The sequence below is a fragment of the Camelus ferus genome, chromosome 27 (genome assembly GCF_009834535.1).
Source record: "Camelus ferus isolate YT-003-E chromosome 27, BCGSAC_Cfer_1.0, whole genome shotgun sequence".
In the NCBI taxonomy this organism is placed as follows: domain Eukaryota; kingdom Metazoa; phylum Chordata; class Mammalia; order Artiodactyla; family Camelidae; genus Camelus; species Camelus ferus.
In genome coordinates this window covers 14,586,238-14,599,544 of record NC_045722.1, presented here as the reverse complement: position 1 = coordinate 14,599,544, position 13,307 = coordinate 14,586,238, and the positions used below count along the sequence as shown (strand labels likewise).

Genomic DNA, 13,307 nt, shown 5'->3' with positions numbered 1-13,307 from the left:
AGAAGTTACGGAAACAACTTGGGAGCACGTACTTCTAAATCGTTGGTGTTTAAATGTTTCTGGTTGGTTGTTGTTTGTTTTGTTTGAGTTTTCTTGGTGAGGATTGACACGCTGGGAGGAAGTTGCACCTTTCTATCCTTAAAGGGAGCTTTCCAACGTGTATCCTTAAGAAGGACCAGAGAATCTCCGCTTCAGCCGGCAGTCCTTGGGCGTTCATGCCGTTGTGTAATTTCGTTTCATTTTGGCCAGCCGCTCCTCCTATCCTTCTTTAAAGCTGATTTTCTTAAGCTGGTCTCTCTAATGGGTGGTTTCATTTTTCTACTAAAGGAGAAGAGTGTATAGTAACTATACACTCAGTTCACCAAAGATCTCTGGTGGGGTGGTAGTAGAGGTTTAAAAACAAAATGCAGCAACAGGTAGACGATAGTTCCCAGTCCTGTGGGTTTTCCTTCATGTTCTTCTGTTTGATGCCTCCTTATAGCAAGAAAAGAAGTTGAAGGGCTGGGCTGTTTGCTTTTAAGTTCAGAGGAGTCTGATTAGGGTCGGCTCTGTTCCCATAAACCACGGTGCCAAGACCTTTCTGAAGAACTTTGAAAAATGAAAGCATGTTGCTTACTGCTATTAAGAAGTCTTTTTGAAAAATCAGTAAATAAAAGGCCAAATAATTCTTTGATCTCCCTAACAGCATGGTATGGTTTGTGGCAGAGAATTTGAAAATGTATTCGATTTGTCTCTGATTCTTGTGTTCTTGAGAATTGTCTGTTTTCCGAAACAGACGTTTTAACCTCATGACTTCAGCTGATGTCAGTGGGGCCGAAGTTTCTAAATCACCCACGGACACCACTAAAACCATCCTTGTGAACTGAGTCCAGGACAACTTGGTAACAAGTTGAGTGTTTTTCAAGTAGGTGCTTAAGTGTGTTAAGCAGATGTCCATGTAAACTATTTTATCTCTTAAGATTTGTGCCCATATTATAGAGTACATTAAAATTTCAGCTGGGTTGTGGATCTGGGGACTTGTCTCAGTTAATTTAAAAAGTGTTATTTGTGTAGGAAGTTGTTGGCTAGAAGTACATTTAAGTATTTCTGCCTTTGTGATTCATCAGTTGGAGTTGCCTTTTAAATCTCACTGACTTGAGAACTAAGCCTGTTTAAAAGAGGTGGCACCACTCCCTCAAAAATTGACATCACTTGCAGGGAGAATATATTTCAGTGGTAGAGCACATGCTTAGCATGCACGAGGTCCAGGGTTCAATCCCCAGTACCTCCATTTAAAAAATAATAGTACGTAAATAAACAAACAACCCCCTCCCAAAACAAACCCCCCAAAAACAAAAATAATAAAAATTTTGAAATTGCTATTACTTAATTCTGTGTATGGTGATGGAACTGGTGGGGAGGAAAGGAACGGGAAGACTGCAACTTTGAAATAAGCTCTGTCCACAGTATGCTGGATGGTCACGTCTATAGATCAGGATCAGTGGCAAGTTCTCCAGCAACTCCTCCGCCTCCTGGGTTGCTAATTGATGCCAAAAACAACAATTTTCATCGCAATGAAAGAGAAAACGCTCTTTTGTAACTGAAAGACAATAAAATCTAACTGAAAAGTGTTTTAAATTGATCACAAATGTGATTAAATCTTTTTTTAAAAAAAGAATAAGGAAATTCAAGGAACTTCGAAGGAATTAGAATTTGGGTTTAAAAAAAGAGCATACATGGATAACATTGCCAACACCTCGGTACCCATTAGTCAAAAAAAAAAAAAAAAGGTGACATATTGTCAGACTGCTTTAGATTATTATTTAGTTTCGAAGAAGTAAACCATGACAACTAAGGCTGAATTCCTGTTTCCCTGCCTAATCCCATTTCTTTTCCTTCCTCCCCAAGGACTACCACTATTATGAATTCAGTGTATACGTAGCCTGTGTTTTATAACTATCTCATACACAAACAATAGCAAAAACTTTTTTTGTTGTTTTTAGTTTTCGTAAGTGGTACCATACAGTGTATCTCATTCTGTAATTTGCTATATTCTCCTCAACATCATATTTGGGGAATCAAGGCAGGATATTGAAGATGGATCTAGATTACAGACTTCTAACTCTTAATGGTATTTCATTTTATGAATACATCAAATCTGTACCTCTGCTAAATAATTTGGGTTATTTCCAGTTTCTTTCTGTAAAAAGTGCTCCAGAGAACATCTTTATGAACTTGTGTATGTTACCAAGCTGTATATTCATAAAGTGAGCACACTTGCAACTTTACTAGATGTTGCCAAATTACTCTCCAAAGTGGATGTATCAATTTCTAGATCCATCATCAGGTGATGAAAGTTCCTACATCACCATATCCTCACCAATACCTAGAACTGGCAGACTCTTATTTTGGCCAATCTGGTTGGATATGAAATGATGTTTCTTTATTGTTTTAGTTTGCATTTCTCTAATTTCTAGAGAGGTTGAGCACCATTTTGTTTTTTTGTGAATTGCCTGTTTGTAATCTTTTACCGTTTTTTTTTCTGTTGAGTTCTTTATCTTTTTCTTACTGATTTATGAGATGTCTAAACAGTTTTAAGATAGTGTTATTGGGTGTGGCACTACATTTACTACCACTTTGAAATGTGTGGTTTTCTTTGTCCGTGATATGAATCCATTGGTTTTCTTCATATGCTTATCACCCATGTTTTAAAGTATATTTGTTTAAGTAAAGTGGAGTGAACGGAAGGTTCTCCTAAAGGTAACTAGGCAAGACTCAGAGAGGGTAAGGAGGAGTAGGATTAAAGAAGGTGTGTGTGAAAGACAAGGAGGAAAAAGGTGGGGAGGGGAGCTGAGAAGCCTGTGCATAAGAGAGAACGGATCGCCTAGGCCCCGGAGCAAGACAGCTTCGCAGTCCGGGGCATCTATGTAGCAGGGGAAGGGAGACTTGTACCCTGAGTAAGGACGGAGGTGCCAGTGGGGGAACACATTCTGTCTTGCTAGAAAACGACTATAGACATTTGCCTCAACTACTTTGTTATGCTTGTTACTGTGGGTCCAGCAGTTTGGAGCTCACCTGCCCCCCCACCCCCACTTCAGACATTTAGTGCTTACTATGGGCTGGAGGCTGGGAGTAGGGATATAAAACTTAAAAAGGCAAAGTTGGACTCCCTCCAGGAGTTTTCTGTCCAGGGGAGGAGTGTGGCCTTTACAGTACAGCCATGATGCAGGTGTGGTATACCATGGAACACCAGGAGCGCAGAGGTGGCGAGTCTGGTCTTCCCCGGGAGAGTCAGGGAAGACCTCACAGAGTGGAGTCCTGCCAGCCTAGTCAGGGAAGGAAAATGGAGAAAGGGGCACAAGTGCAGAAAACAGTTTGTTCAGAGCTCAGATGAGACTGAATACGGCAAGGGGCTAGAAATGTACACAACACGTGATGCGCTACGTCACGGCTAAGTAAGACATTTGGGCTTTATCCTGAAGGTGATGGGGAGCTGGAGGCAAAAAGTTTTTGAATACAGTCATTAAAGACAAATGATCTAGCCTCTGACCCTTTCAGGAAGACCATTGGCTAGTGGGGTTTAAAGTCTTCAGCCAGCGTTCACCAGAGTCTAGGTCCTGGAATATGAGCTGCATTGCCTCATGTGGAGAAGGACAGAACAGCATTGACATCTCAGGACTTACGTGGATTTCTTTTTGCGATTCTACTTGTTTCTGAGTAGTAAGATGATTTCTTCATCAAAATTTATCCTTATTTTCAAGTAGCAGAGAACTAGAGAAATGAATGAGGGCTAGTGGTTTCCGGTTCTTAAGAAAAATATCCTCAAAATGTTTCCTTTTGTTGATTGGAATGAGTCAGTTCTCAGGGGTCGTTTTCTTCAGAGGCCTCCTTGTGCCCAGAAAGGGACGTTGCTGAGAAGCTCTGGCATTAACATTCACTGATACGTACCTGCTTAGTAGCTGCTGACTCCTAGAGCAGCTTCGCGACTTACATGCAAAGATCACACACAGTAGAAGGTACAAGTTGCACAGCACCCAGACGGCTCCCTTGCAGCCTCCTCCTGGAGAAGAAAACAGTGGAAGCTGGAATAGAGCTGTCACTGGGATAGAACCTCCCAGGTTTTCCCCTCTTGTCGATTCTCTGAGTTAGCCTTTCCCAGGACAATCTCTCCTCCTGCTGCCATTGGTAAATGAATTTGGATGTCTCTTCTGGTTTATTAACATCAGAAAAATGGCCAGACAGTGAATTTCACATGGGGTGGAGCTTCACGAGGTTAGCGAGACAGGAAGCTTAATACGCCCAGGAATAAAGGGCCCAGAGTGAAGCTTCACCCCAGCCTGTTCCAGACTGGTTCCCGCTCTGGGCCATCCCTGTGGCAGAAGTAGGGTTGCTCCTGATTACCTGTTTGATGGTGGTAGCTTCAGCCAGGATTCCTCCAGTTGGAGCTGTTGGTTACTGAGCCCTTCCCTGACCGGGCCTGGAAGGATGGGTCTGCCCTAGTGATAATTCAGATGGCTAAGGCATTGAAGGCTCTTGCAGCAGAAACCTTATAGAAGAATCCAGTGGATTTACTCTCTTTAACAGATGTAGCATAAGGAGTCTTACAGAATCACAGAGAAGAGGAACGTGGGGGAAAGTGTGGTCCTTCCTTCCTTTTATAGATGAGAAAACTTCAGCCTGCAGAGAAGGGCCTTGCACTAGGGTCACATGAACTGAGTGGTAGAGCCAGGACCCAGATCACCTTGAGCGTGGGAGCTGTTCCTCTGTACTCCTTGTCGTGTTGGTCAGTTGATATTTGACTGTAATCAAGGTGATGTCAGGGCACTTGGCTTTTGGACGAGACAGACATAAGGTCTAAAACAGACATCTGAATAGGTGGCATGAGCCAGGCACTGCACTCGAGAGACGTAACTGAAGGTTCAGCAGTAGATGAAGGAGGTGGAGGAGAAAACCATCAGATTATCACAGCACGTTGCGATTGGTGGCATTAGGTAAGAGACCTGTGACCCAAGTAGGCAGTGAGGAAGGAATGGGGGAAAGTCTTTGGGGCCTGGGATTCTGGCCGTCTCCATACTGGTATCCCTCCCACCCCCTCCCCTCAGAGCCCATACGTACGAGCCCGTGATGAGTGGGTTCCCACGGGCAGGACCTGTGAGACTTCCTGAATCAGTGTGTGAAACACTGCCTCGTGGATGGTATCTGGCTGATTTTCTCAGGAAGCCTTTCCCTGGGGAGGCTCTCGTCATTGGGCGTCCCCACAGACAGATCCTTTGTTTGTCTCTGCTTCACCTCTGGCCTCCTGGCACAGTTCTGTTTTATGACTTCATAGCAGCAGTACAAGCTGATGGTGACCCTTCTGAGGCCTAGGGGCTGGGTTGCTGCATCAGTGGCCCCTGTAGGCCAAGGAGTGAGAAATGAGAGTTGGGATAAAACCGTGTCCTTGGCAGACTGTGGTCTCTGCTTCATCTTTCGGGAAGCCTCCCACTTTCTCTTGAGTCAGGGCTCCTGGAGGTGCTTTGGGGTAGTTCTCATGACCTTTCTTCTGCAGTCTTGACTCAGGGCGGGTTGCAGAAAGCTCAGGGCAGCTAGGATCCCAAGTGGAAGGACATAAAGCAAGTTTTCAGACTCACACTCCACCTTTGACAGTCATGCAAATTTCACAGCCCTTGTTAAGGGGCTGCATGTATGTTACTTGTGAGTGTTACTGCTCTATGTATATGTAAATGTCTACATACGTTATATACATACATACTATTTGTGGCTTAGACTTACATACTGACTGCGGTCAATATGTACTTTTTAGTTTTCATAGCCTCTCTTACTTTTACTTTTATTTTTAGTAGCCTCGCAGCTTCCTGCCCAAGAAGTTCCAAGTTTCTAGTTTTTGCTGGTCAGAAATCACATCTGCTGTTCTCCCTCCTCCTCCCAATGACACCAAGTGCTTGCTTCCTAGAAGAGGGCTGCGACTTGTAATTTCAGCTAGAGGCACATTCTGATGTGTGTGTGACTTCACCTGGAAATCCGTAGGTCGCTATGACAGCGGAGAATCTCGAGGGTCTATTTGCTGTATTAATGTCACCTTGGGTTTTGCATTTTTTTTAGATTGCAGTGCTCTGGTCCACAAAGGCTGTAGAGAAAGTCTGGCCTCCTGTGCAAAGGTCAAAATGAAGGTAAGACATTTCTGGCTAAACCAATAAAATCCACAGATTTGGGAGACTTATGGTTGAAGGGGTTTGTTTGTTTGTTTAAATCATTTGGTACCAACTTTGAGACCAAAATAACCAAAAATGATTCTCTCTTTTTTGGAGGAAAGAAAAGGTTCTTATTTCACTTTTTTTTTTTTTTTAAGTTTCTTTTTTTTGAATGGCTTTTTTAAAAATTGAAGTATAGTCAGTTTACAGTATTGTGTCGATTTCTGGTGTACAGCATAATGTTTCAGTCATGCATGTACAAACATACATTCCTTTTCATATTCTTTTTCATTGTAGGTTACTACAAGATATTGAATATAGTTCCCTGTGCTATACAATAGAAACTTGTTGTTTATCTATTTGGTATATAGTAATTAGTATCTGCAAATCTTGAACTCCCAAAGAAATGATTTTCTCTTAAGTGATGAGTTCTCTTCTTAATTAACACACGAGGGGTTTGTGGCTTTGGGAAGATAAAATGCTCTCAGAACTTCTCCATGTTAGATACACATTTCTCTGTGATTCTAATCCCTCTGTGTCCCTGTTAAAGTGGTTTTCCTCTTAACTGTGTCCACAGACCTACTGTGCTCTGCACACACCCAGCTTCCTCCTTCGGGACCGTGGGGACAACGGGTGGGCGTCAGGGCTCTGACGTGCCCAGGGGCTGGGGAATGTCAGGGTCAAACGCAGCCTGTCTGGCAGAACTTTTCTCAGCAGGTTCGTCTGGGTGACTCTGATCACGTGACAAGAGTAGGAAGTTAGTGGGCTCTGGGAACGGATGCTGGGTGGTAATAACCAGACACATCTATCTAGCAGATTCTGGGTGGGGTAAGGCCCAGGGATTTGCCTGTCTAGGAAGCTCTCAGGTGATGCTGATGCTGCTGGTCCCAGGGCCATCCTTTGAGAAGCCCTGAGCCTAGTGTAAAGACCGCCGACTTCTGCACCTCGCCTGGGTCATATTCAGCCCATGGACGTAAATTTTGTTTGGCTCATGGAGTTTTGGGGGGGAGGGGGTTAATATATTTATTGAAAAATAAATCAATTTATTTTTCATATCAATTTGGACTTCTGATGTGTCCTGAAAAAAATGGAGTCTCTGACAGCCCTGCTATTTCCTCTTACCCAGCAGACCCACTCCCCACCTTGCTCTTTTTTTTTTTTTTTTTCCGTAGTACTTATCACCTTCTCAGGATCTGTTTAACAGTCTGTGTTTGTTTATTGCATTTAATTTTTATGATCTTCACCTCTCGTCCCCCCACCGCTAGAATATAAGCACCAAACTTTCCAGGCAGTCTGAAGTCAGGAGCATGTGACCCATTGGTGGACCCTGAGCACATAGAACGGTGTCTGGCTCGTAGGTCCTTCCTTAACTGTTGAGAGATGGATGGCAAGTGATAGTCAGCAGCTGCCTCCTCAAACGAGAGGGTTGCCACTTCCCATCACTGCCATGCGTTACCTGCCTGGCCCTGTAGGCATCTGAGTCGGTGATCTCTGATAAGGTGATATTACTGTGAATGTGCTAGAGAGGATGGAGATGACAGGAATGTAGCGTATCCCACGTCAGAGGCTGTAACGGAAAAGGAGGAGCTCCATTTTAAATTACTCTGTTTCCCCTAGGACTCATTGCTTCAGTCTGTAATTTCTCACAGGAGTGTTTCTGTTCCATTCTACAACAGAAGTCTTGCAGTGAGCACTCTACCTAAGATTTATTTAACGCCTTATAAACACTACTCACTGGAGAAATAGAAATGAAAAGGGCTCTTAAGGAACCAGTGTTCTGGTGGGGAAGATGGATGAGTAGACGGTGACCATAAGTGGGGAAAAAACTAGGTGGGGGGTCTGTGCAGGATTTGGGGGAGGGGGTGCCAGTCACTGCCTTGGGTGAGGAGAAGAAAGATGCTAATGGATGGCTTTACCAAGGAGGGTAACACTCAAGTGATCTTGAAATAGAAGGATGCCATGCCTGTGAGGGTGAGGAGAGCATTCCAGGCAGAACAGAAGAAATAGCGTTTGCAGAATCAGAGTGCTTGGCAGGCTCAGAGGAGAGCTGGTGGTCCCCTGCCATGGCTGGGATGAGGATGCCGAGGACCACCGGCAAAGAACAGCAGGGGGGTAGGAGCAGCTGGTTTTTTCCTACTCTCAGCCTCGAGAAAGTTGACGGAAGATAACTTGTAAATGCAGTCTTCATGTATTTATTTTCTTTTACTTTCAGCAGCCCAAAGGGAGCCTTCAGGCACATGACACTTCATCACTTCCCACGGTCATTATGAGAAACAAGTGTAAGTAGCTCAGCCCACCTCTCATAACTCCTTTTTGACTCTGGTTCAGGACTGAAACACACTTTTGTGATATTCATTTGTTAAGATTTGAATACCTATGTTGTGACAAGTTAGAGAAGGTTGCGGATTCATTGACCAGAAGCTTGACCATCAAACTCTCTTAGAAGGTTCTAGAATAGTGTGTGTGTTAGCTTAAAAGGCGGTGCCACAGCCCTGTGTGTTTAAGCGAGTGACCCCTGTGCATTTCGAAATTCCTTTTCCATCAGTTGACAATTAAACCTGCTTTTTAGTGCCTTCAGAGTTGCGTCAAATAAGACATTGCTTATTAAACTTCGTGATAAACTGTTATATAAATAGTTCTTTTTTTTTTTTACCCCCAAGGGCTTCAAGTGGTACACAGAACTAAGTAAATCACACTCTCTCATTCACATCAAACTGCTTTACCAGTCTGTGCAAGGCTCCACTTTGAAAAGGGGAAAATATTAAGTAAAACAATTCTCCATTCCCTATCTCACTCTTTTCCCCTCCTTAGCACCCACTGTAGTATATTCAGTGTAAATTTTTTTCTAATCTGCCATGTCTTTAGACATAGTATACCTCTGAAATATCTCTTACTGTTTTGTGTGTTGAATTTAAATTAGATGATATGACTTTAGCTTATCCATTCTGCTGCTGCTTTTTCACTCAACATCATTTTGAGATCTGCACGTTATTGTATGTAAGCTATTATTTCATATTGCTGCGTGGTATTCTTTCATAAACATAGACCACATTTTAATTATCAGTTCCCCCAAAGACAGGTATTTGAGTTGTTTCCAGCTACTGCCATAAATAATGCAGTAATGAACATCACCTTAATTAACTCTTCGGGAACCTGTGTGAGACTTACCCATAGGCAGTGTTTTTCAAAGTGTAGTTCCTGGATCAGTTAGAAGTGCAAATTCCTGGGCCCTACCCAGACCTGCTCCATCAGAAATTCCAGAGGTGGAGCCCAAGGATCTGTTTTAATAGACCCTCCAGGGGATGGTGCGGCCCACACTCCAGCGTGAGCACCACTCCTCCCTGCCTGTTGGTCCTGCGTGCCTCCCAGCGGCTCCATCAGGAGCGGTCATGCAGTCCGCACTTCCCCGGAGGGTGTGTGGTCCCTTTAAACAGAAGTCCACCTATCACCAGTCCTTGCATAGAGACTGGAAGAAAAGTTTTACCAGACTGTCACCTGCTTGAAGCCCATTTTAACACCTTTTACAAGTGCAGTCTTCCGTAAAATGTTTTGTCTGTGACATTACTCCTTGTTTCAGAAACCTGTTTCCTTTCAAATCAGATAAAATAACATCCTTCCAAAAAAAATACTGTTGCATTACCTCTGACCCCCATGTGTTTTCTTATTCTTATTTCACCCCACTGAGCCAGCACAGTGGGAAGAGCACAGGTTGTGGATTCAAGTTACGGGCTTGAGTCCCAGCCCCCCACTTAACAGCTGGGTATCCCTGGACATGTCCTAAATCGCCCTGTGCCTCGTCTCCCTCCTCTCTGAAAGGATGATAATATATATCAGCAGGTGGTACTAGGTTTAAATGAGATGCTACCTAGGAAGTATGTAGGAGTAGGCCTCTTACATCCGCCAGCCCTTCCATCACAAATAAGGATGCTGAGGCCCAGAGATACTAAGCAGCTTACCTGAGTGGAGTGGATTGGTTTCAAACAAGGGAAACCTATTATTTTCACCCCCCACCACCGTGTGCTGCTTTTTAGACACAAGTTGTTCTTTATAATTTCCAGGGCTCTGCATTGCATCATTCTGTTCTGCTTCTCCAGCCGTTTCACTGATCCCTTATATGTATCTCCCCTGCTTCCTCCTCTTGTTGCCTCCCTTCCATACGAGCACTGCGAGTATTTCTGCCTTCCTTCCTACACTCCTGCTCTTTTCCTTATGACCTACCCACTGCCTTCTTGTTCTTCAAGAACCAGAGTTTTTTCCTCCACCAGATTTTCTCTGCTCATTGACCTCCCTTCTGACACACTGAGGGTGTGCTCCAGGCTCTCGAATGTTTACGCATCTTCTCTTTCGTACCAGTTGCCCTTCTTCTCTGTTGTGGGGCAGGGCCCGTGTCTCGTGCTTCCTGCAGGAAGGGTCTGGTCATGTCGCGCTATGGCATGTTTCTGGTGCTTATTATATCAACATCTTCTAAATAGAATTTAAATTGGAAATTATTGGTTTCATGAATTTTATCAAGTCAGAAGCATCCTGAAATACTGTGCAGTCATAACAGCCGCCCCAGTTGTGTTTCCTTCAGCTCCTGACGTGCCTGAGGATGAGCAGATAATGCAGCTCGTGTCTGGGACATGAGCTCAGTTCCCAAGGAAGAATAATTTGCTACGCACTTGCCAGTGTGACTACTTTAGCATAAAAGTAGAGCTCCAGTTCCCTCTTTGGTCACATTCAAGAGAGATACACAGTCTGAGGACAAGTTAGCTATGTGATGTTAAACAGGTGTTGCATTTTCCTCATCTGTAAATTAAAGGAGTTAGCCAAAATCTGTGCTCTCAGACACTGTGCAGAAGGATCACTTGGGGAGCTGGTAAAATCAGTGTGGACTCCCAGGTCCCACCCCCAGAGGACAGGGAGGGCTGGGGACTGGCACATCCAACAAGCCCTGCAGATGACCTTGGTAGGTTCTCCCAAAGAGCACTGGCTGCAGTGATTTCTGAGGCTCCTTTTGTCCTTAAAATTCTTTCAACTTTATTTTCTCTTATTTTGAATTAGTTTACATTTTTAAATCTGTGGTGCTTTCTCATTGCCTGATTTCCATGACACCCCACAGGTGACCACTTTTCTTAGTTTTGTATTTATCTTCTTCAACTTTCTTTAATAAAACAAATATTAATTTGAATTATTTATTTGTTTTAAATATGGAAAATAGTCTGATGTTCACTTTGTTCTGCACCTTAATTCGGCCCCCCCCCCCAAATATATTATCCTGCAGATCTGTGTCAGTTCAGGGAGAGTGTCCTCATTTTTCTTCAAAGCTTCGTAGTGCCCAAGTATAGGGTGTACCATGATTTAGTAATTGATCTTCTTTTGATACTCAGTTTGTGTCATTTTCAGTCTTCTGCTTTTACCAGACTTAGCACTGAATAAGTTTGGACTTATGTCATTTCAAACAAACAAGTGTGTCTTGTAGAATAAACATATCCTACAATGGGATTGCTGGATCAAAAGGTACAGGCATTTACAGTCTCAATAGCTGTTGCCAGACTGCCCCCTGGGAGTCTTGGTACCCACTTATGCAGCCAGGGTAAATCTCTTTGAAAGCAGTTAGCTTCCGTTTGGCGGCTGTCAGGTGAATCAGGGCCATTGGGTGTAGACAGGTGACACATCAGTTGGCATCCTCTCTACCTTGCAGCCTCCCAGCCCAAGGAGCGTCCTCGGTCTGCAGTCCTCCTGGCTGATGAGACCTCTGCCGCCCCCATGTTTGCTAATCGACGGTCCCAGCAGAGTGTCTCGCTCTCCAAAAGCGTCTCCATACAGAACATTGCTGGGTAAGTGGGGACATAAAAATCGCCCAGGTGACAGAAGCATAATAATTTAACAAAAAGGTTCTTGGAGGAAAAGCGTATAACCTGACGGACTGGCGCACAGCCGGGTGATCTGCGCGCGGGGAGCCGGACGAGGACCATGTTCTCCTGCAGCCTCGGGATCGCCCCCTGTAACAGGATCCCTCCCAAACCCCATTCTCAGGCCGGTTCTTCTCCGCTTCTGTACATGATCAGCCCTGCTTGTAAAGAACCTGCATCCTAAGAGGAGTATTTTTAGATCCAGATAAGAAGTAGAAATAGGAAAAAAAAAAAGATGATTTAATTCTGAATTTTGGATTGCAGCCAGCCACTCATGTTTTCAGATGTCACACTTCACTGCTGGTCAGAGGAACCTGGAGGGTGGGAGGTTTTTTGGGGGTTTTTTTGGTTTTGGTTCCCCTCCCCACCCCACTCTTTTCCATTCTTGCCTCTTGACTCTTAAGTCACGGGAGTGAGTAACGAGTCAGTTATTACAGTGGGCTCCCGGTCACTCATCTGCACTGAGTTCCTTTTGCGGCCCCTACAGAAAGTTGCTGTGGCCCCTGACTGTTCAGGCCTCGGCTGTCTGCGGTGAGCACAGGGGTGATTATGATGTTGCTGGCTGTTTTGAGTAAGATGCTTGCTTTCCCATCAAGTAAAGAAGTCATCTCAAATGTAGGACTCAAAACATCTCTTGCAGCTCTCTTAACCTAGCCTGGAGGAAAATTCCCAACTGAAGGATGCAGATCTCCTTTTGTCCGTATTTACTAACTTCTGTGCTGGCTAATGTTTCCTCCCCCTTTAAAAAAAAATTTTTTTCAGGTATTTTTATATTCTTTTGTCTTTGTATTGTAATTACCCAAAGGCCTTCTTTTCAGAGTTGTTAATAAAATCTTTTAGTATTATGCCTTTGAAAGTTGGCCTTTAAATAAAATTTAGTTTCAGATGACTCTGGCTCACTCACTGTGTTGTACCACGAATAGTTACTGGTGCCCACTGTGCTAGTTGGTGAGTTGGGGTTGAGAAAGTCCAAAGAAGACAGTTTAATATAAGTGCTTGGTTTATAGTTATGTAGGCAACATGGGGGGAAAGTGTGGTGGTTAGACATGAATTTCAAACAGAGAAATCTCTTATATAATTCGTCCGAGGTCTGAAGGAAGAGCTTTCTCCTTGCTGCCTATCATTAAAAAACAAAACAAAGCCCAAGGCCCAGAAAGTTCACATTTGCAATGATGCTAAATGCCTCCAGGCCTCCTTAATGGTTCGTGTTGCACGTTACTGGGTTCCTGACGTGAGGAATTTG

General features: G+C 43.9%; 1 protein-coding gene across 15 annotated transcripts in view; it reads left to right on the top strand.

Moving 5' to 3' along the window:
• AKAP13 (A-kinase anchoring protein 13) overlaps positions 1 to 13,307 on the top strand; it is a 293,283-nt gene that overhangs the window by 252,733 nt on the left and 27,243 nt on the right. For all 15 annotated transcript variants that reach the window (XM_032469408.1, XM_032469415.1, XM_032469409.1 and 12 more), the window contains 3 exons: positions 6,082 to 6,149; positions 8,383 to 8,449; positions 11,854 to 11,989. In XM_032469408.1, coding sequence (XP_032325299.1) covers positions 6,082 to 6,149; positions 8,383 to 8,449; positions 11,854 to 11,989 — 271 coding nt within the window. The remainder of the gene's footprint in view (positions 1 to 6,081; positions 6,150 to 8,382; positions 8,450 to 11,853; positions 11,990 to 13,307) is intronic.